Raw genomic sequence first — 24,492 nt, 5'->3', positions numbered from 1 at the left:
CGAATCCATCCACACTCCCATTAACTTTAACACCCTCTTAGAGGAGCGAGAGAGTATCATCTTCGTGAACATGAGACGCTCTTGCTGCTTTACCAAGGGTAAATTCCGAAGGCGGAGAACGCGGGGCTACTGGAGTAAAATGGTCTGGAAATAACTCTGTAAAGACCAGCATCAACTTCTTGAGGTCCACTGAATGTTGAGGTGGTTTATCCTCTTCTCCCTCTCAGATCTCTTCCAACGGTTCATCCAGGGAGAAAACCTCATCCGGCTCCTCCTCCAAAAGAAAATCAGCCGCCGCAGCAGTGCCTTGGTCAGAAAGGCGCCGTTCCTGCGTAGACGCTAGGCGAACGACAGGATCGCGCAGACGCACCTCCACAACACTGAACACATTAGCCGAACTTTTCGCACTTGATAGGTCACCTGTGCGACAACTTTTAAGCGAATTAATTTCGGACATAATCTGGTTCTTGTCCGCCGCTAGTGATTCAACTCTTACGCCGAGAGCTTGAATCGCGGATATTATATCCTTCATCGTAAGTTCCTTCGGTTCTTGATCTACCAATACGGGGGAAGGATTAGGATCAATGACATTGGATACAGGTAAATCTATAGAACGAGAAGAACTGCGTCTAATTCTCCCTCTCTCTAGTCTCCGAGTATAGCACTCAAAAGTTAACCACTCACTTTTGGTCAAAGAAAAGAATTCTTCGCACCGATCCCCAAAAGTACAAGTTTTACCCCTACATTTCACACAAATCGTATGAGGATCAACAGAAGCTTTAGGAAGACGAGTATGACATCCTTTAATACACTTCCTATATACAGGGGAGGGGTTGGCCATATTGAATAGTTATGAGAGAGATCAAAACATAAACAAGGGTCAAAACTATCTAAATAAACCCAAAACAACAAAGATTTCAAGATAATATGAAAGAGAAATCAATAAAGCGAAAGCCCAAAACCAAATGACAGTGTACATCACCAAATAAACCGTCCAAATCAAAGTAAGTTGCGAGTGAACTCCAATCGTTCCAGCCAGCAATGGCGGCAGGGAAGGTCTGAATTGGTTGGAATAGTTCGACCTGTCTACTGCAAGGGCGCTAGTATACCCCTGGCATATCTGCGATTGCTGCGAGATTTTGAATTTCTGCCATGCGTCCAGGGACTTTAGCCATTCTTACATAACCAGCTGGTAAGTTTTATGTTTAAAACCACCAATTTAATCAAAATCTGGTTTATTTCAAATATAGCTGTAAATTTTTACCCCAGTAAATAGATATACAGTACAGTACACAGCTGTGACCAGCTGGGTGTAGAGATAGGTAGTGGCACAAAGCGCTCCCTAGTGTATAGGAGCGCAGGCTATTTGAAATCATCCCCCAGCTTGAATTTTATCGCAATTTTTACGAGAAGTTTTATTCATTAGGTATTTCATTGTTCTTGGTCATTCCAATGCTGTTGCAAACTATTAGAAATATCACAAATTTTAAGTAATTTGTATTTTTCCTAACAGTACTTACCTCAAACTACTTTCATATGAGTATCTGGGATCTCCTCCCAACCGACCAGAGTTTTGTGTAGTTTACCCTAGTCCCGTTTTCTATGAGGGGTAACCTCAGGTGGAGTGGTACACTCCCTGAGGCTATCCCCAGGTCAGAGAGCAGGCTTGCTCAGAACTCGATCTCCAGTAAGTTCTCTGGTCGCGTCGTGATAACATCTCGACGCTCTCTCCTTACCCGTGCGACCCTGTGTGTCCCCGACCCCCTTTTATGTCTTACACGGTCCCCACGTGGACCCATTGTGTTCATTCTATACCCCTTCCTACCCTTATCCTCTGTGTTCGTCGTGTAGGGGCAGCTTATGTTCTCCTACAGCCACGTGTCCGGAGTGAGAGTCCTGGAACGTGGTGCAGTGGGTGCGCTTCGGCACCAAGAAGAAGAAGGCGTCCAAGAGGTCACATAGGAAGACGAGCCTCTCCTCGCCGTTTACTTTCAAATTTTTTATGTTGGATAAGCAATCATCAAAGAACTTATTTTTTCCTCCTTGTCCGCAAAAAAACGAAATTGAAGCAAGAAACCACGATTAACAAGGCTCGACTGTACTTGGTGTGTTACTGTTATTATCAGAGCGTACGCATTGGACAGGTTAGAAGTTATTCCACCCTCGGGCATCAGGTATTCGCGAAATCTCACTTGTCTCCCCTCTCTCCGTAAATTAACCCTTGCAAAAAGTGGGGGCTGACTGTACTAGATTGCAGGTAAGCACCGCAACAACACAGTTCTGATAGCATTAACTAACATTGCCCACACCTCAAGAGCAAGAAATGTCTGCAGACCATACAGGATGGTTCTCAGGAGACTTACTATAGTTAGTAAATTTTGCATTGAAACATATCGACCAATGGTGTTCCTTTATGATTGGGGCAGTGGGCAAGGTGGGTATCCTGGACCCCTTGATGCAGCAGTCCAACGCAAATCTGTACTGTACACAACCGTTGCTATCCAATACTGAATGTTCTTGGAGGGAAAAGTATTAATTTTAACAGAAAATTTTAGATTCTCGCTATAAAGTTGGGAAGATAACACTTTGATGATATAAGCATTGTAAGTTACAGGTAATAATTATAGAAACTTTTCATATGGGAAAATTTCTGATCACTGGCAAAGAGCATGCACTAGACAAAATCAAATCTTTTTGCTACATTATACAGTAAGCTGTACTGTATTGCAATGGCATCTGAGGTAGATTCCACATTGATATACTAAATTCATTGTGAACAATTTCATAAAAGCTTCAATATACCTACAAAATGTTGTCACCCATTTAAATCTTTATTCTATTTACTTGAACTGCAAAAATATATAAGCAAAATATACAAGGATTTTATAATGGATAATAACTTGAGTGACTGTCTACTTCAGAAATTAAGAAATAAGTGGGGAAATAAATTTCTGAAAAGTAAAAATAATAAAGCAAATAAAATTAAACAAACATGCATAACTTACAGGAACCTTTGGTGGGCTGAACTCTGTATGATAAATCCGTCCAGAAGGCAGGTGAGTCCAACGACATTTGAGGCGGTCAATTATGACCTCATTGGGTACTTCAAGGCTCAGAACCAGGTCAAGCTAGGGAGATAAGCATCATAACATAGGTTGCAGCAACATATAACAGGTGCAAAGAATATATGAGCTTGTGATACAGCTGGGATGGGAATACTCAAAGTCAGTGCTGGTTAAAAAGGATATACAGTACACTTAGGAAACAAAATACATTCAAAGATGGAGTAATAACAATAACCAGGTAAAGCATTCAGTTATTAAAACTAAAATACCTTTCTAATACAGAAAAACACAGTAGCTTGACTATTTGATGTACTGTACTGTAATGTAATTTAATTTTACTATGGTCTACAGGCCAATACTTTTTCGGTATATGTACTGTATACTAAACTACATTAACTATAGTACACAGTATATGATATTGAAAAGAAATGATTAGGTATGATTTGTTTGATATTACAATAGAACCTAGCAAGAACGGATCCTTATACCATTTCAGATATAATGGAGTAAATCGATATAACCAAAGTAGTGTATATTGGAGTAAATCGATATAACCAAAGTAATGTATATTGGAGTAAATCGATATAACCAAAGTAGTGTTCTGTTGTTACAGGTTACCGTAAGTAGTACAAAGTTCTTTGAAATTTATATTCATTTATTGTATATTTCATTACATAAAAATAAAGCCATTTTTACCTAATTTATAACTTTATTAGCAAATATTCATAATAAATAGCCTATTTGAGGAATTAATTATATATCAAAATTAACTTAACTCTAAGCGACCCCACTTGACAATGCAACCACTGTCAATTTTTACTACAGGCAATTTTGTTGTCAGTTTATTTAAAGCTACAGTTCGAGGATATGCACAAACATAAGTAAAAATATTATCAATATATGTAACGATTAAGTTATTACAATTGTTTTACTTATATCCTTATGAAAATTCAAAATAAATGAAAGCCAGTTTCCCTTAAAAATGTATATAGAATCTACTTTACATCATTTACTTCCAACTTGCATGGACACAGTAAAACAAAATTTATAACATCTTTACATAACCAAAACCTAGCCCATAAACAGATTTTGTAATTTAGCAGTTGTCTTCTACTACAGATATGATAAATTAATTAAAATTTGCCTTAATCTTTTTACCTTGTCTAACATAGAAGTAGTGATATGAAAAGATACAGTATTCAGTATCTAAACTTATTAACTATTTACAAAAACTATTCTTGCATACATTTTTGTTTGCTTTTTAAAAGTAGGGATAGTTATTGTAGTTCCCAGATTATTTGCTAGAGTTTTACGGCACTATATTCAATTTGTTTTGAACTGTTAACATTTTTGATACAATGGCCTAATACATGTAGTACATTCTTTACCTCCTAATAGTCCGTTATTATGAGGTTCGACTGCATTTATATTCTGTAACATACCAGTATTTTACTTCGGTTTGCAGTTTTACAGTTTCATAAAGACTGTAAATCTGAAATGCCATAAAAAAGGTATAGAAACTGAAAAAAACATTATTGAACCATCTTCATCATCATCCTTTCTTTACATGCACAATGTTAAAAAGATAGCAAAATTTTGAATAAATGTATGCATTCCATATACTGTACTGTTTATACCAAAAGGCTGTAGTACTTTATGTATAAAACAAACCTTTGATATAGTGTGAAGTCAAGAAATAATTTTTAAACAGGCCTTTCTAAACAGACATTTACATAAAGTAGAAATATTCATGTGCACAGCTAATGATTTTAATATGAAATATATACTGTACATGTATACAGCTTTTACATAAAACTTATATAAACCTTTTTCCTTTCACAATCTACAATTACATCTAATATTCTATTCTTTCACTTAATATTTTCTTTTTAATAAAAAAAAAGTCCTAAAAAATTTCTTTAGGAACTTGTCAATGTTATGGCAAAAAATTTAATGATTACATGAGAACTTCCACTCTTACAAATAATAATTATATACTGTATATGATTATAGGCAAGTAGTATTTTACATAAAAAAGAAACAGTATTTTGTGATTTTAATTTAAAAGGCCACACGGTACCCTTTAATTAAATGTGCTTCAAGTGCATACTTCTAAATTTTGCTATCAAGGTAAGGAAAACAAATGCAAAAAAGTTTTCAGGTCAAAACTGAAATTGAAAAATGTTAATAACTTAGTATCAGCATACTTACCATGCTCTCAAATGTTAATAAACCCTCTTCTTATATTGAACAACCTGAACTTCATATATCAAAATAATAGCTTTACACACACAATATCTGTTGCAGGAGGATAATGCCATTAACTCATTTCATGCGGTACACTGTAAGCATTGGTATAGTGTGTCTGCTTCGTCCATTTAGGTTACAGCTGCACCCACTTATTAGTTCATTACTTTACCTTCATTCTTGCCTCCTTTCTTCTATCTTGCAGTCCACCCTCTAACTTTTACTTCATAGTGCAACTGCTGGGTTTTCTTCCATTTGCACATTGGAGCTGAATGGCCTCTCTGGCCTCATGCCATGTCATATGGTTTCAATTTTAGAAATCATATATATACCGTACTTTAACACATTGTACAGGTGAAAAAAAGTCTTATGGTGTTAAACAAGCATTAGTAAAAAAGGAAAGAAATAAAGAAAATTTCTTAATTTTAAGGAGTAACGTCGACACCTCTATCTTCCAGAGACAAAAGCAATAAGAATGTTGGGGGAGCTTCAAAGAAAAATAAAATCCCTATGCTTTTGCTTGAAAGAAAGGAACTTTTAAGAATGGTGCGACTTCCACCCAACAGAATGAAAATGACTGAATTTTGAGTTTATGAGCATGATAGTTTTAAATAGGAAAAGGTAATATGAAACTTATGAATGGCCACAAATACAAGTACTATGATGACTACTAATAAGCAAATTTTTTCTTTTGAGAAAATCGCAATAGTACGGAAAAGGTCCTACTTTCACTATAAACCCTTGAAATATCAAAGTTAAGGTCTAGACATTGACTGAGGAGGTCCTAATCATCAAACTATTCCAATCTCAGAATTCCCATAATTCCAATGTTAGTGGAAATATGCTTAAATAGACAATGATCTACACTTTGTATGAAGCCATTAACACTTAAATCATACTGTATTGTTAAATGCTCACCGAGCAAAGCACCAGGCAAAATACTGTACACACATTAAAACATCTTCAGTTAATATAATAACAAACATGGCTGCTTTCATTTCCTTCAATTAATGAAATAGGGACAAAATAAGTAAATTTGCTCAAAGTTTTTGAAAACTGCATTACCTGCATTAAAGGACAGATATAGAAATTGATTAGTCCACCAATATTTTTAATACAACTCATAACAGAATGGAAATAGATATTTTGCAACTTTCCAGAAATGAAAAAACAATTTAAAAATATCTTATTTATATACTTGCTTGACATTCATAAGCTCCTCTCTCAAAGCTGTTATACATGTTGACCTCCCAAATTATAATATTTCATGTTTTCTTTCCTTCCAATAATAGACTTAGACCTCTTGTGTAGTAATGAAAATCTAGCGCCTAATGTCAATAGCAATGACTTAGACATACAATACAATCTTATCTTTCAGTCTTCGTCTTATCTTGAGGGTTATTGGTCATGTATATGAACAACATTGAGTACATTTTTCCTTTTTTCATCAAAATTCAAATTATTTTCATGAACTTCATTGGACGTGGGTTACTAATGAAGGGAAGGGATGGGTCATTTATAGTTTTAAAATAATAAATTAAGTAATACACCTGCAGTGTAGTACTTAGCAACAAACCTGTTCAAATTAATGTTTGAAGCTTGAAAACCTCCAGATTGTTCAACCAAAATAACGTATTTTGAGCGAAGCGAAAAATCTATGTTTGGGCGAGATGACCATGTCATCCTGATGGAAGGTTCCTTCAGTAGCTTCCTTTGGGTATATATGACTACAGTAGATATTCCCAGAGAATTAAACTAAAGGTTTCACAGAATTCTAACTTCTGGTACGAGTACCCCAAAGGTTTCCCTCTAGGATATCGTATATCAACAGGGGACGCATGCATTAACACGCCACATGGCTATCTGCACCCCACATAGCGTTTACGCTTCAGGGGGGAAAGGTGGCGAGGTAACTGAGGAGCCGTTCCAAAGTTACCCTTCCTTCGTTACTGTTACAGTACTCGCAACGTAAACAAACCGTCCTCCATACTGTGTGACGTCACGTCCGTCCTCATTCCTAGTCCAGTTTCCAACCGGCTTCCGCGATACAGTATAGCAGGGAGGGGCCTGACAGGCTGAACTGGAACAGTTGGGCGGGTCCCTCAGGACGACATGGCCATCTCACCCAAAAATAAATTTTTCGCTTCGCTCAAAATCCATTTTTTGGGCTCAAGCCATGTCGTCCTGATGGAAGTGTACTAGAGAATTAATGTATCGTGGATTTTTTCCCATTTCAAGTGCCTTCTACTCCGACTAATATTCCTGCGGTCTGGTGACCGAAGAGACCGTGACATCTTCGTTAAATGTCACTACCAGTGGCATTACAATGACCTGGCTTCCTGCCCCCCTGGCAGGGAAGTCCTAATTGAACAAGAGGAACATCTCGAAGTAACCTGACAAAGATAGACTCACCTGGATGAAGAGATCGCGCCGGTCTTGAAAACAGATCAGAAGGGTAAATATTTGTGTAGGAACAAATTTTATACCATTAGATGAGTGTATATTAGGTAGTAGGTATATTAACTATAATAAACCATGGAAATAGGATCAATATAACAATAACAGCAATTTATTTTCATATGAAAGATAGGAGCGAAATCAGACGCATATGGTAAATAAAATAAATATTTTATCTGAAAATTACATGGAAATATGGAAAATTATGTACAATAATAATATTGGATAATACAGTAGACATACAGTAGATCTTCAGTAAGACGGTGATGTAGAATCTGAAAGGGAAATATTTCGCCTTTAGGCACAAGTTCCCTGAGGAACGCCAGTCTTCAGAATCATTATACACTTCATGTCCAAGAACATGTGGCACACGTGTAAGAATCTATGTCACTTCACATGTGGCACACGTGTAAGAATCTATGTCACTTCACCTTGATGAAGAACAGTCTATTAGTGACACTAAGTGTCCCTTGAAATCAGTATGTATCACACTAGGGTCGACACAGGCACCCGTTTGAGTTAAAGTCCCGAAAAAACTCACTGTTCTACGCAGCTCTAAACAGCTGGTTTCATCACGCTACCTGCTGCCACCACGAATCTCTCTACTTCGTGCACCTGCTTCGCATAGTGTTTGAAGAATACTCTAGGTGACCTCCAGCCTGTGAAGGATCAGACGCTTTCAAAATCCATTCCTTGGAAAAAGTTCAGGGAAGAGGCGACTTTCCTAGGATCATGACCTGAGGGTGTACTGTCAAGCCCCACTCTGCGAATAAAGTAGGTTATTTTTTCTCTTAGTTGTTTTAGTGACAGGTTACTACCCGAAGTTTCTCCTTTAAAGAGTTGTCCTCCGCCAAAGTCTGAAGTTTTTTGAAGATAGACCTTAAGACTCTCCACTGGGCATAGAGAGACATCTTCCTTCAGGGGGCAGATTCTCTAAGGGCCCCATCTTTTGGTGGGAAGTTAATTTTTAGCGAGAAACGTGGGGTCAGGGAAGAGTGTAAGTTGCCCCGTGTCGGCAAACTGTATCTGGCCCTCTTCTCTTGATAATGCCACTATTTCACTGACTCGGGCTCCCAAGGCAAGAGCAAAAAGGAAGTTCACTTTTTGAGTCAAGTCTTTCAGAGGGCAAGATTCGTTGTCCAAGTTAGAGGCAAAATGGAGCACCTTATCCAGGGACCAGGTGATGGGTCTCGGTGGAGGTGCTGGACGGAGTCTCGCGCACGCCTTCAGGAGTTTATTAAAGATTTCGCTGGATAAATCTATTTGGAAGGCGTACAGAAGTGGTCTAGTCAAGGCCGATTCGCAGGTGGAAATCGTATTGGCTGCTAAGCCTTGTCCATGAAGGTGAATAAAGAAGGACATGCAAAAATCTATGGAGATTTCGGTAGGATTTTTGCCTTGACGAAGGATACCCACTTCTTCCAGGATGATTCATATTGCCTTCTGGTAGACTTTGTTTTGTATTCCTCTAGGAAGTCCAAACTTTTCTTAGAGATCCCGAACCTTTTCTTCACGGCTAGGGAGAGAAAACCATGAGATGAAGGTCCTTGACTTTCTTTGATGAAATGAAGACTGTCGACTTCTGCACCTGTTGGGAGAGAACTGGGCCCGGCAGGGGGATCAGCTTGGGCTGTAGCTCCAGGACTAGGGGGAACCAGTTGCCCCGGGGCCACTTGGGAGCCACTAGGGCTGCTGCCCCTTTGAAGGTTCTCAGTTTGGAGAGGACTTTTAGCAGAAGGTTGGGTGGAGGGAACAGGTAAATCTTGGACCATCTGTTCCAGTCCAGGGACATGGCGTCCATTGCTTCCGCTTTGGGGTCCTCGTAAGGGGCCACATATCGAGGAAGTTGCTTGTTGTCGCTCGTCGCGAAGAGGTCGATCTGTAGTTCCGGGAATTGACGAGAGATGAAGGAGAATGATCTTGCGTCTAGGGACCATTAAGACTCTATGGGGCTTGTCCTTGATAGAGCGTCCGCCGTCTCGTTACGGAATCCTTGTAGGTGAACTCCAGATAGGTGCCACTTCTTCCTGTCCGCCAGGCGGAAGATAGGTAATAGCACCTGATTTATGTGGGGCGATCTCGAGCCCTGACGGTTGAGACATCTGACTACTACTGAGCTGTCCAGAGTTAGACGGATGTGTATCGAGGGACGCAGGGATAATTTCTTCAGGGTGAGAAGAACCACCATGGCCTCCAAAATGTTGATGTGAAACATCTTGAATAGGGGAGACCATGTTCCTTGAACTTGCCGTTGATGAGAGTGACCCCCCAACCCTCCAGAGAAGCGTCCGTATGGATGTTGAGCGATGGAGGCGGAGGTTGGAGAGGGATGGATCTTTTCAAGGTCCTTGCTTCTGACCACGGGCTTAGAAGGGAGCAAAGCCTGTTCGGGAGGGGTCTCTTGAGATCTCTTCGAGCGACGGATGCGTTTAGTCTCCAGACTCCTGAGGCATCCTTTAGCTGTGCTTGTAGCACTGGGTTTGTCACCGAGGCGAACTGTAGGGAGCCGAGAACTTGCTCCTGCTGTCGTCTTGAGATCCGTTTGGATTTGAGAAGTCTTCTGACAGACCGTGCTATTTCTTTCCTTTTCTTCAGTGGGACGGAAAGGCGGTGTGACTGAAGATCCCAATGGATTCTTAACCATTGGAACTTCTGAGCTGGAGCGAGGCGAGACTTCTTGGTATTTATTTTGAAACCCACATGTTCCAGGAACTGGGTCACTTTGCTGCAAGCTCTCAAACATTCTTCTGGCGATGTCGACCAGACCAGCCAGTCGTCAAGGTAGGCCATCACTTGGACGCCCTGAAGGCGTAGCTGGTGGACGATTGTGTCTGCTAGCTTGGTGAAGATTCTTGGAGCCGCGTTGAGCCAGAAGGGCATGTCTCTGAAGGCGTAGCTTCTTCGTTGGAGCCGGAATCCTAGGTAGGAGGAAGCGTGGTGGTTCATTGGGATGTGCCAGTAGGCATCCGCCAGGTCTACTGAGACCGTGTAGGCTTTGTGAGGCAGTAGGGCTCTTATTTGTTGAAGAGTCAGCATCTAGAATTTGTTGTTCGCAATGAACTTGAGGGGGGACAAGTCGAGAATGACTGAGTTTCTCCGAGTCCTTCTTTGGAACACAAAATAGTCTTCCTTGGAACCTGGTGGACTTTACCCTCTTGATCACCTTCTTGTTCAAGAGTTCTAGGACATTTTCTTCCAAGATGGGGGTTGAAGGCTGGAAGAATTGGTTGAAAGTTGGCAGTGGTTGCATCCAGCTCCAACCTAGTCCATTCTTGATGATGCTGTGTGCTCAAGGATCGAAGGTCCAACAATCCTGAAAGTGGGGGAGTCTTCCTCCCACCGGAAGCACTTCATTGCTTCTGGTTTCCCGAGGGTTTGCCACTTCGGCCGCTAGCTCCCCTTCCTCCTCTGCCCCTGGAGGGGCGGCGAGAGGAATCTCTGCCGGAGCCTCTACCTCTGGGACGAAAGGTAGTGGATGGTCGTTCATAGGCAAGGGTGAAGACCGGTGATTGGGACACCACCGGCTGGGAGACCAACTGAAAGGTCTGTTGTGGTTATGCAACCACTTGGGGAGTGGCGGGAGCCGGAAACTGGCGTTTAGATTGACGCTGCTGGGGACGTGGTTTGGAGGATTTCCTCTTAGGTTGAGGGCCTTCTTCCTGAGAGGATTTCCTCTTGCGGGACATGCCCCATTGTTGAGAAGGTTCCGATTCTCAGAGGCAGCTTTGTCCACAATCTCTTTCACCAGAGCTGTTGGGAAGAGATGCTTCCCCCAGATGTTGGAGGAGATTAGCTTCCGGAGTTCGTGTTTCACTGCCGCGTTGGCAAACACTAATTCTCTGCAGGCTCTCCGGGCCTTGATGAAGCTGTACAAGTCCTTCATCACGGTCACTAGGTGGGTCTTTGCGAGAACCATATACAAATCTGGGACCCTAACGTCCCCGGCCATGACCTCCAGCTGAATTTGGTGAGACAGAGAGGCGGCTAGTCTCTCCTTGGTCTCCTGCTCCCGACAAAAAAGGTGGTCATTCAGCTTTGGAAGATCCTCATTGAACTGACGGCCAGCCGCATCAGGTTCCAGTTTCCCGACCGTAAAAGTGAGCTGGATATCTTTCTAGAATCTGTCGTCGGGGGGAAGGGCGAGGGAGAGAGGCCTACACTCCTCCAAGGTAGGGCAGGGCTTTCCATTCTCCACCGCCTTCATGACCGCATGGAAGGCCTTTTCAACAAAGGGAAAGGTCACAGTAGGGGGAGCAAGAAAGGACGGCTGCTTCTTGCTCAATGCTGGCATTTTAGAGTTGGTAAAACAACGACTCTTGAGACACTCTGCCAGCATGGCTTGGGCTTTCGAGTGATCGAACACGATCACTTCTTTGGGTTCGGTCTCTTCCTTGGAGGCCGGTTCGGACCTGAGCCGGACGTAACAGTCCGGGTAAGCCTCATAGCTGGGGAAGAAATCCACCTCTTCCAAGAGGATGGACCCAAGCCGATCATTGATAAAGATTTTGCCAGTTGTAATTGGCATATGCTCGGCGTAGCTCAGGGGTTAGACTCCGAGCAGGGGGGAAGATCCTTAACCGAAATCTTTTTCGGTTGCTTCAATCCCATAAAATGACGTTTGAGCTCCTCTTGATTCTTTCGGAGCCTTTCGTCCATCAGTGCCACCAGCACCTGGATGGCATCTCCAGTGGCTGGTAGCACGGGCAGCGAGGCAGTGGAGGTAGAGGGGACTGGCTCCTCGACCACAACGGGGCTTACTGGAGGTGTTTGGGCGACCTTGTCCTCCGAATCAGGGAACCACCTGATCCTCTTCATCCTCCAGATCCTCACCCATGAGGGTCCTCTCGGTGTTGTCGGCAGCCGGCGTTGTTGAACCTAGCTGGGTACATAAGATGGAGGGGTGTCTGAGATGTCGGCGGCAGCAGCGGCAAGGGGCGGCGGCCCCCGGCAGCCGGCAGGCTGTCGCCTTAGGTAATCCTCAGATAGGAACATCCTATGAAGTAGGAAGGTCACATGGGGTGCCGGCGCTCGCCGGCAGGCGGAGGCGGCATTGGACCGGCACCATGATAGAAGAGAGAAAGATAAGGAGGGAGTGGGGAAGGGTAACGTCCGATACCCGACCGGCTTCACTCTGGAAGGAGTGCTCTCATGATAGGAGGGGACATGCTTATCATCCGGCGGCAGGGGGCCGGCAGACGGCTGGATGCGTATGGTAATCCAAGGGAGGATCACAGGACACTCAAAGAGAGGTGATCTTCCGCTGGCAGGCCGGCCGCCGACACTATCCTATAGTATGACTATGAGGGGGAATTGTAGCAGAGTGGCTGGCCAAGCAGGAGAGCACAGCTTAACCTAAAACTCTCTCCAAGGGAGGAATTGTAGGACAGCGGACAGGGGTGTGAAGGCAAGCTAACACAAAGGGATAGAGGGGGGTAGGGGTCTGAGGGAGCAGAAGGGGTCGCAACCCTAAAGCGACCAAGGAGTGGGGGAATCTGTTAGATGCTATACTACCCAGGTAGGAGAGAAACGCTCTCCAACCCTAGGGTAGGCTAGCTCAGAGTAGGCACAGCACTGGTGTACTGTCCTAAACTATAATAAAACAGAATCCCCAAAGCTAAACCATGAGAGCTTCTCCTAGATTAGGGAGGGCTGGGAAGACATATCGCTAGGCCACAGGAGGAAGGGAGGTGTCCCAACCAAGAGCAGTCTATGGGGAAGGGCAGGGCCCCTCTACCTTCAGTCTCAGTCGATACCTAAAGGGAAATGCGTTCCCTAAGGGTGGACTGGGATGAACAATAGGTACTCTGGGGTTCTGTCCGAGATCCCCCCATATACAGTACTATGGTAGGGAAGAGGGAAGAACAATCTAGCCTAACCTACCCGAAAATTATTCCGAGTAAGGTGGCTAAGATATAGCAAAGCTACCCAGAGGGAGGTTACCCGAAGGTAACAGGGGAGATAGGGAAGTATACAAGGGCCCCAACGTTGGGTTAGGGGATGTGACATGGATGGACCAGGCACGGTCCCTTGTATGGTCCCTAGAAGGCGAAAGATATGTGCAACACTGAATCTTGTATATGTTTAAAAATGCCTATATCTTCATTACCATTAACACTAGGAACACTTATTATATCATGCAGAAGTAAACTTGAACACTAGGCTGCAGCCTAGGCTAGGCTAAAAGTCTAGTATGGGGTCGGCTAACTAACAGCGCCGAAAAATACTATTGGCATGATACAACTAATTCCTAGCAATGAAGACTAAATAACTAATGATATTTAATTAGTTATAAGGCCGGGAAGGCTGTTCTGGCTAACTAAATAAAGCATGCGAGGTGAACAGCGGTGTCGTAAAATGGCGCCTCCGGGCAAGGCACAGCTCCGCCACAAAACACAAGATTTTAGCGTAAAAAAACTTACTTTACGGCCAGAGCTTATTTAAACAATACAAGAACCTGGTACTCAACTTTCCAGAAGAAGGCGAGGCAGAAGGTTGAGACATGGCGAAGGATGCACAAGATAAACAGCGATCACTGGGAAAAACAAACCAATGTTGGAAGCTACAGGAAAAGGAATGAGGACGGACGTGACGTCACACAGTATGGTGGACGGTTTGATTACGTTGCGAGTACCGTAACAGTAACGAAGGAAGGTTAACTTTGGAACGGCTCCTCAGTTACCTCGCCACCTTTCCCCCTCGAAGCGTAAATGCTATGTGGGGTGCAAATAGACATGTGGCGTGGTAATGCATGCGTCCCCTGTTGATATAAGATATCCTAGAGGGAAACCTTTGGGGTACTAGCACCAGAAGTTAGAATTCTGTGAAACCTTTAGTTTAATTCTCTGGGAATATCTACTGTAGTCATATATACCCAAAGGAAGCTACTGAAGGAACCTTCCATTAGGACGACATGGCTTGAGCCCAAAAATTACATTATCACCTAATCCCAATATTGTGTACCTTGAACTAAGAATTTTAATATAAAATCACATGAATAAAACTCAATACAGACCACAACAACATCCATCATAACACAAAACCCAAAATTAAGAGATGAAGCTGCACTTCTAATATCACGAAGGCTATCTTCAAATCTTTCATTAGGCTTGGATCAAACTGAGGGCCTCCATGACCAAACTTTTAACAAAAAGACATTGCATTTTATATCAGAGGATGATTTACCATTCTAAATCAACAAAAAATTTAAGAACATTAGGCTTCCTCTAATGTTTGTAGTTGTCAAAATAATACTAGTCTGTTTTTACATGACAAAGCTATTTTCCAAGGTAATACAGTTTCCAGAGATGAAATTTTATTTTATGTTCTTCCAAGTCTACATTAAAAGAGACAGATGTACAAAATTTAGAGTTGCTCCCTATCCTTCCTGTGAAGGATCTGTGAATAGAGGTCTGGGATAATCCTTTTCAAGTTAACTCCCAGGGATAAAAGACTGTGATCATCCCACAAACTCTGCAGTTGAACGTTATTCATCACTAGAATACAGATTGTGTCCAGATTGAATACAGTACTTTATTCTGTACCACTTTGACAAGTGAAATTGGAAAATCCTCATCTTGAGACATCAGAATGAATTTCTCCAAAGTCATGGTCCCTACAAATATCATCCACATCCAAGCTGACAAGACTTGATCCTTTTGAATTTAGCAATAGAAAAAACTTAAGAAATAATGACAATCTTCTTTTCCAACTGAAAAATCTGGAACAGAACTGTTGCTATTATCAATGCCAAATATAAAATATTCTTCTTTGTATTAAAAAAATAGGCATCTGTGAAGTCTAAAAAGTTCTAAAACCCTACTTCCTTTCTTTGTTGAATCTAGGACTGTCAACAGTTTCCATAGAAAACCTTTTTTGTGAGAACTGTAAACTTGAAGTTTGAGACACCAGCAACTGATCTCCTAGCAATTGACTCTTTAGGAACTAGGAATAACCGGTTATAAAAACCATGAAATTAGCTAAAGACCACTTCTATATCTTTTTTCCAAGAGTTTTAAAATTTCTATCTTCAAAATCTGTGCTTAGCTGTACTGTATTTGATATATAAATCAGACATGGTACCAATTCATTGGACAAGGGAGGATTGGAGGCCTGAGTAATACAGTAACCTACTTTGACTACAGCCAGCACTTGTAGTTCAGGTCAAAGGTTCTCCCAAACGTGGTAAGCTAGGTCTACAGAGATTTACAGGGAAGGACTGTTATAGTATTCTACGATAAATTCTAGAAGTCCGATGATATTTCATCCGAACCATCTACCAGAGCAGAATCCTGCTGTCCTACCACTATTATAAGAGGAATTTCTTTGAAGAATTCTAGAGCCATTGATGAATACTGGCTTAGAGAGGAACACACTGTATGTATCCCTACGAAGAGACCTCATGAGTGTCACTTATCTGATAGCCACTTAAGAAAACCTAGTATCAATTCTATTTACATCTAATGCAAGACCCAGGAATGTTCAACGCATCAGGCACCATCCCAACCATAAAGAACATGCCTGTACTAGCCTCTTAATCACAAAACACCAGCGCTATTACAGCCTTGAAAGTCCTATCTGAAACTGCTTTATCTAAACCAGTAGGATTCTCCAAAATAAGATTAAAATCATAATGGCCTGAAAACTTTCCTTCTTATAATATTAGAGATAAACACTACTGTAGAATCTGCAAAGGAAAGTGCAGTAATCACTGGGCTATTAGGGGTAGTTAAGTTCCGGCCCATCCCTACTCCAACAGCTGAAAAACCTGGTCTATTCAGAAATCTACGGTATATATTTTTCCATCACATTGAAAACTTGTTCAGGCGCATAACCCTCTTCCTGTATGATAAGGAATGTTTCAAAGTATTATCTTGGAGCGATTTGTCAGAAAACCGCTTCTCCATGCAGGGATACACTCTTAATGTTGAACAGATTTTGAAATTTATCAAACCAGCCCTTTATGGCATTAAATTCGGTTAGTTTGGTGGAAGATATCATAGATGGTCCTGCCATGAATAATTTTACTGTAGCACTGCCTGCCCTTCTCACATATGGCATTTGTATCCAGTACAATTTTGTTCTTAAGATCACAAATTTTAAGTAATTTGTATTTTTCCTAACATACTTACCGAGAACTACTTTCTTAGGAGTTACCTGGAATCTCCTCTCATCCGACCAGAGTTTTGTGTAGTTTACCCTACTTCCGTTTTCTGTGAGGTCTAACCTCAGGTGGTAGGAAACGTACCGAGGCTAGGCCCGTGTCAGGCAGCCTGCTAGCTTGGGTCTTGGTCCTCTGTAAGTTCTTGGTGGCTTAGCTACTTAAAGGGTCAGTAAGGCACTCGGGAAAGGAAGGGCGGGCCATTACCCGAAAGTAGTCCTCGGTAAGTATGTTAGGAAAAATACAAATTTACTTAAAATTTGTGATTTGTTCCAACACGGAGACTTACCTCTAACTACTTTCTTAGGAGACTTACACTTTAGGAGGTGGGAGTGTCCTTCTTGACCCCAAGACCCAGCTAAGCGGGATGTAATGGAACCTAGATAGGAGGCTAGGTTCAGAGGTGGTCGGAAAACAAAACGTAGGGGAAAAACTACACAAAGAGCTCATGTTAGTGTCTAAGTAAATCACCCTTGAAAATATTCCTCTATGACTTGTCCTTTGACGATGTTGCGAACTGATGTCTTGTGCAGGCTCTACCCGAGTCTATCTCCGAGGGATTGATTGATTGATTTAAAGTTTTCAGGCACCCTGACATCCGAGGTCATTGACGCCGTATCTCCGAGGGAAACAAGGGGGAAGGAAGAGCAAGGGTTCTTGATACCAGGGCGGAGACTAGCCGTCCTTTTTTAGGAATTTCCTTACGGCTCTGACAGGAAACAACTTCAAACCCTCCGGATTTCCTGAACGAGGAATTGCTGGTATTGCGAAGCCCCCCAAACAGCTGGATCCTGGGTCTTAGCCACGAAAGATGGGAAGAACTTGAAGGAAATCTCACGCCAACCCTTCACGAGTGAGCCTTCGCAAGACGGCCCGTGAATTTCACCCACTCTCTTAGCTGAAGCCAATGCCAACAAAAAGACAGTCTTGAGGGTGAGGTCCCTGTCCAATATGTCCTTCAAGGGCTCGAACTGGGGTGCACTTAGCATCTTCAGGCCCCTTGCCACATCCCACTGCGGCACCCTGGCGGCTGGAGGGGGGCATGCTTGTTTTCTAAGCTCTTGACGAGCATAGAGATATGTCTTAGGAAATCCAGCTCGATGCCCTTCAGGAGGAAACTTGGCCTAAGGCTACACGGACTCCCTTAATGGCCGGGATCGACATACCAACTACGTCTCTGAGGTGTACCAGGAAGTCTGTAACGTCAGGGATAGAGGCCCTTAGAGGCTTGATGTTCCTGGAGGAGCACCATTTCGTAAATGCGGTCCACTTAGCCTGGTAGACCGCTGCCGATGAAAGCCTCAGATAACACGACATTCTTTCAGACGTTCCCGCTGAATACCCCTCGTTCCTCAGGAGAAACTCGATAACCTCCACTCGTGAAGGCGAAGGGATCTAGGATTGTCGTGGAACTTTCGGAAGCGGGGCTGCCTCAGAAGATCCAGCCTGTCTAGCAGAGACCACGGGGGAAGGCACGCTAGTTCTTGTAGATCCGCGAACCACTCTCTCTCTGGCCACCAGGGCGCTACCAAAGCCATCCTTAGGCTGTGAGCCATCCTTACCCTGTTGAGCACCTGCCTGAGCAGCGCGAAGGGGGGGGGGTATACGTTTAGTCTGTCTCACCGGTGTTGGAAGGAGTCCTCCAACGCTGCTTTTGGTTCTGGGACAGGAGAACAAAATACGGGGAGTTGTGCATTCAGTCTTGTTGCGAAGAGATCCATACCTGGCAAACCCCATTTCTGGATGATGAGCTTGGCTACCTCTGGATGCAGGGCCCACTCGGTTCCCACCACTTGACCCATCCTGCTGAGTCCGCCAGCCAGGACGTTTCTTTTCCCTGGTTCTGCCAGAAACTGTAGCCTGTACCCTTCCTTTAACACTGTTACTGTCCACAGGTCTGCTCCGTGGTTTTCCATGCTTGTCAAAAATGTCTGAGGCATCCCCCCACCTGAGGCTTGGGCAGGAGTAGGGGGCCTCTCTCCCTATCTCCTTCTGGAGGAACGACTTGTACGCTCCTTCCTGGAGGCCGAGTAGGAGGGTCTAAGGCTAACTGTGGAGTCGAAGGTCCTCTACGGGGGGCAAGGCAAGGGAAAGATTACGTGTGACAACTTCTACCTCTGACGGCCGGTCGGAGCCGAAAAGGGCTAAGTTGTGGGGGGGGGGGGGTTTCTAGCGGCCACTGAGGCAGGCCCTGGGGAGGCAATAGCCTTGTTTGACCCGCTAAGGGGAAAACCACTTTGCCTTAGTCACGGATGGAGCCGTCAGGAACGGGGGTAGCCGTCATGGGTCTAACCCCTCCCGGGGAAAACTGTGGGGTTTAAGTACCCTGCCATGTCAGTAGCCGCCTCCGATGCTTGAAAGGGGATGGCCGGGACGGTGGCATGCTGGATCCATCACGGATGGAGCCGCCGGGATGGAGGTAGCCGTCATGGGTGTGTCAGCGGCCACCTCCAATGCTTGGATGGGGCTGGCCGGGACGATGGAGCAGCTGGCTCCATCACGGGTGGAGCCACCAGGATGGAGGTATCCGTCATGGGTCTACCCCCTCCCGGGGAATCCGTGGGGTGTGAGAACCCTGGTATACCAGCGGTTGACCACGAAGCCTGAATGGAGCTGTCGTGGTACCGGTTATGGATGCCATGTTGCCGGGTTGAACCAGCGACTGCCTCCGCTGGAAGATGAAGCTCCTGCGGGGATCTATGAAGCTGCGGGCTTCCCCATGTTGTCTGGTTGGTTCCTTCGTTCAGGGCGGTCTATCGAAGAACCGGAGGCCGGGACAAGGCTGCAAGTCCGAAGGGTCGACACTCTCTGCTGGGCAGGAGAAGTCGGAACCTTCACGGACTTATGCCTGTTGACCAAGACCTGGTGCGAAGACTTCCGTCTATGCTCTGGTCTGCTCGGGGAGACGTACTGTGAGGATGGCGAAGGAGCTTTAGGGAGCCAGCCAGTGAGGTCCTCTGCTGTACGGGGGAATTCAACCGTCGCGGCTTCGGTTCGTCCATCCTGTGGTGCTGTCTGATGAGCCCTATCCCCCTCCTGTACATCTAGTCCTCCGCTGCCGCGCCAACCACGTTGTCGACGTCGTCCTCCGTCTGGTGGCCTGCTTCTCTAGGCGGAATTCCACCGACGGATGCCTCCATGTAAGGTTCTGGACGAAGGACGGGCATTGCCGTGGCGGCGAGGGCCTCAGTCCTATAGGCGGAGTCCTCCGTTAGGACGGGCATTGCCGTGGCGGCGAGGGCCTCCGTCCTATAAGCGGAGTCCTCCGTTAGCACGCCCTCCGTGTCGCCATCCGCGTCCTCCGTCCGGGGCTGATGAGCTGTATCGACGGGCGCCTCCGCACTAGGATGTGGTCTGAGGATGGGCACTGCCGTGGAGGCGAGAGCTTCCATCCTCCGTTTTGTCTTTCTTTGAGGGGGACGAGGCTTCCGTGGGCTTGCCCGACGGAGGAAGCCGTCCCTGTCGATCGCTCGCATGAGCTGACTCGACGAGGTTGCCCGTCCGAAAAGGCGACTCCCTCCACTGGTCGGGTTGAGTCGTCTGTTTCGCGGTCTTACGCCTGTCCGATGAGGACCTTGGGTCCTGCGGGTCAAACTGTGGCTGGCAGAGGCCCTTCTAGGAAGAACGTCTCTGTTACGCCAACCTGCGGTGCCCGGGAGAGTAGTGCAGTCCGCGAGCTTACTGCGGGGAACGAGGACCCATTGGTCCTTAGGTGAGCTGCTCCTCCCGAGTTTCTTCCTCGGGGACCTTGATGGCCTCCTTCCATGTCGCGACCTGGAACAGGACCTGGAATGAGAACGCCTTCTCCTAGACCCGCCAACTGTGAGTCTTCCTTCTCTGGGGCGCCTTCAGCTGCTGAGGTACCTGAAAAACATGCCCATGATGCGGGTTAAGAGACAGGGACATTTTTACTCCACATGTGATCATCAGACGAGACGTGACCGGCGAGCACCAGGGCACTGTCTCTAGGACCCTCACTAACCTCACCTTCAGGTCCACCACTTGCCTGGAAAGAAGCTGCTACCCCACTATCATGAAGAACAGACTCCTGGGTTAGAGCCTCTTGGCTTCTTCCCCGCAACAGACTTACCTCGCCCCCTACTCTGGGTAAGGGAATGTGGTAGGGAAACTAACCGACGTTCCTCCTGGCGAAGAGGTGCTAGCCTTCTTGGGCGACCTCTTGGAAGACTTCCTCTTCTTGGTACCGAAGCGTACCCACTGCACCTCACTCCACGAATCGCACTCCGGACACGTGTCAGACGGGGAACACTCTCTGTCCCTGCACAAAGAGCACAAGGAATGCAGCAAAAAAGGATAAAAAAGACAAGGTTAACACGTGAGAACGTGAGAACGTGGGAACACAAAGGGAAAGCACAGGAATACCACATGGGAGTCACGTGGGACACAAAGGAGTCGGGGATATAAAGAGTCGCACTGAGATAAGGAGAGCGTCGAGATGATATCGCGACGCGACCAGAGAACTTACTGAGGACTGAGACCCAAGCTAGCAGGCTGCCTGACACGGGCCTAGCCTCAGGGCACGTTCCCTACCACCTGAGGTTAGACCTCACAGAAAACGGAAGTAGGGTAAACTACACAAAACTCTGGTCGGATGAGAGGAGATTCCAGGTAACTCACAAGAAAGTAGTTCGAGGTAAGTCTCCGTGTTGGAACAATCACTTATTCAAAGGGCTAATACCGATTCCATCCTTAAGTTGGCTTATTGTGGGAAGTTACTACCCATTTTTGCTGTCTTGTTGAACGTGATATTTGTTTATGGCATTTTTCTTATGCTCTTTTTGTCCTTGATGCACCGAACAGTAAATTTGTTAACGTAATAGCGGCCTCCATCTGCATAGCTTCTCCCTTCCTTAGGCATGTCAAGGAATTAATCATCTATGATATAGTCAGCAACTTCTTGACACCAATTCACTGCCAGCAGCCTTAAAAGGTACAGAATGTTCTCGTTGGCATTGTTGACAGTGGAAGCAATTAAATTTTAACTAAAAATGGCAAAAATCACCTACAAACCAATAAAGATTAAAAGCGATGTAAAACTAAAAATCTAATAATAAAAGCTGCAGTTTGCTAGAGTGATCCTGTGATCCAACAGCCAATCATTGACCAGGATACTGATCAGCAGGCTCTGATTGGTCAGGTCTCCTCTACCAGCCAATAGGATGCCTTGAACAAAATATGGATAAGGTAGGTTACTCTCCCCACACTTCCTGAGTTAGTTTTTCATGTATATGCACAATTTTTGTAACCTACAGGGCACTGCGCATTTTTCTTCTTCCCGACAAATTGTATACATTGTATTATCACTACCAAACTGAATTTCTGCATTTTGATTTACTGTATTACTGTAATTTACTTTATTAATCTTAAGAGCCAAAACTGAAATTCATAGATAATTTGTATTTTTCCAAACGATACAAACCGTAGCTATAAATTTAGGGGTATTACTCAATGCATAGCTGAAATGACAAGTCATTAAACTTTGGCGAGGGTTAACTACCCACACCGCTAGTTAGCGGGGGTAGGGGGAGTAGCTTGCTACCACTCCCACACTGGTGATTTAGCTCACTTTGCTTGGAGGTAGGACTTCAAGGGGGATAGGGCTGGCGGGAAACTTCGTATAAACAGCTAAGGTTTGTATCATTAGGAAAAATAAAAATTATCTACTAATTTGTCATTTGTTCCGTAACTGGAATACAAACCTACACTATTTATTTAGGGGTGACTAACCCATTAGGAAGGGTGGAAGTCCCTGCCAATCTGGCTTTAACCCAGGGGCTCCTTATCCATGTATGTTAGTACTAAAAAATAAGGGGTCCCTGCACCTTGCTAAAACCTTACTACGAAAGGTCTGCTGCCTATGCTAGCTGTGTGTCGAGATATATAGAAGTGTGACCGTCCAGGTAAATTTATTCTGAGTCTTTAGTAGGAAAAACTGTTATAACCAAGACTTTCCCAATACCACCTCGCCAAGGTATGGGGAAGCAACAGTATTAGTTTAATGCTAGGTGCACAAGGGAGCATGGTTTACCTGCTGTGGTTTGAGGTCAGCTTATGCAGAGAACCCAGGATACTGCTTTCCCCCAAGAGAGGGGAAGATAAAGAAAAGAAAAATAGAGCCAGTCAAACCTTTTCATTCACGCAGACTAAAACCAGGTAACAGTGCCCTCAACCTTCTGCTACTTGTCCAATAAGAAGCTTCAGGTATTATACCAGCTGTTGTACAGCCACCAAAGGCCTGATAGAAAACGTATCGAGTCTCCTGTGGGTCACGTCTTGCAGGTAGTGGGATGTGAACGTGGTCTGACGCTTCAACACCCCAGCCTGAAGAACCTGCATCACTGCAAGGGACGTAGCTACGCCCGACATCATGAGCTCTGGGGCAACGTGAAGGAGGGTCTGGATTCAGTGCATGATCTATGACCTTCCGAATCCATGTTGAGATTGTGTTCTTGGTGACCCTCCTCTCGGTCCTTCCAGTGCTGACAGAGTGCAGGCACACGAGGAAGGGCTGCAGCTGTTCTCTTAAGGTACAGCCTCAATCTCCTCACTGGGCAGAGTAAGAGATGATCAAGGTCATCTGTTACAGAACGAAGACTCGAAATCCAGAAGGAGTTGAATCGAGGATCCGCTACTCCCGGGTTCTGATTACCAATAAACTCAGGGACGAAGCTGAACGTTACCTCTCCCCATCCATTTGAATGGGCAATGTCACATGAGAGACCATGAAGTTCACAGACTCGCTTGGCCGAAGCCAAAGCTAGCAGGAATATTGTCTTCCAAGTTAGATGGCGATCTGTTTCCTGGCGTAATGGTTAATAGGAAGGTCTCTTAAGAAACCTGAGAACTCTAACCACGTTCTACGGGGGAGGTCTCACTTCAGACTGAGGATAGGCAAGTTCATAACTCTGTATGAGTAAGGAAAGTTCTAGCTATGAAGAAATATCCATTCCGTTCAGACTAAAGGCAAGGCTTAAGGCTGAGCGGTATACTTTTATCGCAGAGACTGACAGGCGCATTTCTTCCTGAAAATACACGAGGAACTCCACTATTGCTGGAATAGTGGAAGAGATATACCCCTTCCACAACACCAATGACAGAAGACCTTCCACTTTTCCTGGTAGACTGCTGCTGATGACTTCTGCAGGTGTCAAGACATCCTGATTGCAACTTTTTGCAAAAATCCTCAGAGGAGATGCTGGATAGTTTCCAAGCGTGGTCGTAACGAAGCTATGGCTTTGTGGAATATGTTGGCATGAGGCTGTTTAAGTAGATCGTGTCGTGGAGGGAGTTCTCTTGGATACTCCGACAGGAGTTGGAGGTCTGGAAACCATTCTGCGTGATGCCATAGTGGAGCTATGAGGGTCATTGAGAGGTTGACCGATGTTCTCTGGCTTTGTTAAGTACCCTCCTCATCAGACAGAACGGGGGAAAGGCGTAAATGTTTATGTTGTCCCACCATTGTTGGAATGCACCTTGCCAGAGAGCCTTGGGGTTTGCGACTGGGGAACAGTATAACAGGAGCCTGAAGTTCAGGGCTGTTGCGAA

General features: G+C 44.7%; 1 protein-coding gene across 2 annotated transcripts in view; it reads right to left on the bottom strand.

Annotated features, from left to right (window-relative positions):
* Positions 1-24,492, bottom strand: part of Ak3 (Adenylate kinase 3) — a 79,358-nt gene that overhangs the window by 17,257 nt on the left and 37,609 nt on the right. For both annotated transcript variants that reach the window (XM_068378953.1, XM_068378954.1), the window contains exon 3: positions 3,006-3,128. In XM_068378953.1, the coding sequence (XP_068235054.1) occupies positions 3,006-3,128 (123 nt within the window). The remainder of the gene's footprint in view (positions 1-3,005; positions 3,129-24,492) is intronic.

This window comes from Palaemon carinicauda, chromosome 8, assembly GCF_036898095.1.
Source record: "Palaemon carinicauda isolate YSFRI2023 chromosome 8, ASM3689809v2, whole genome shotgun sequence".
NCBI classification, from domain to species: domain Eukaryota; kingdom Metazoa; phylum Arthropoda; class Malacostraca; order Decapoda; family Palaemonidae; genus Palaemon; species Palaemon carinicauda.
The sequence above is the reverse complement of the archived record's forward strand: the minus strand, read 5'-3'. Positions and strand labels throughout refer to the sequence as shown.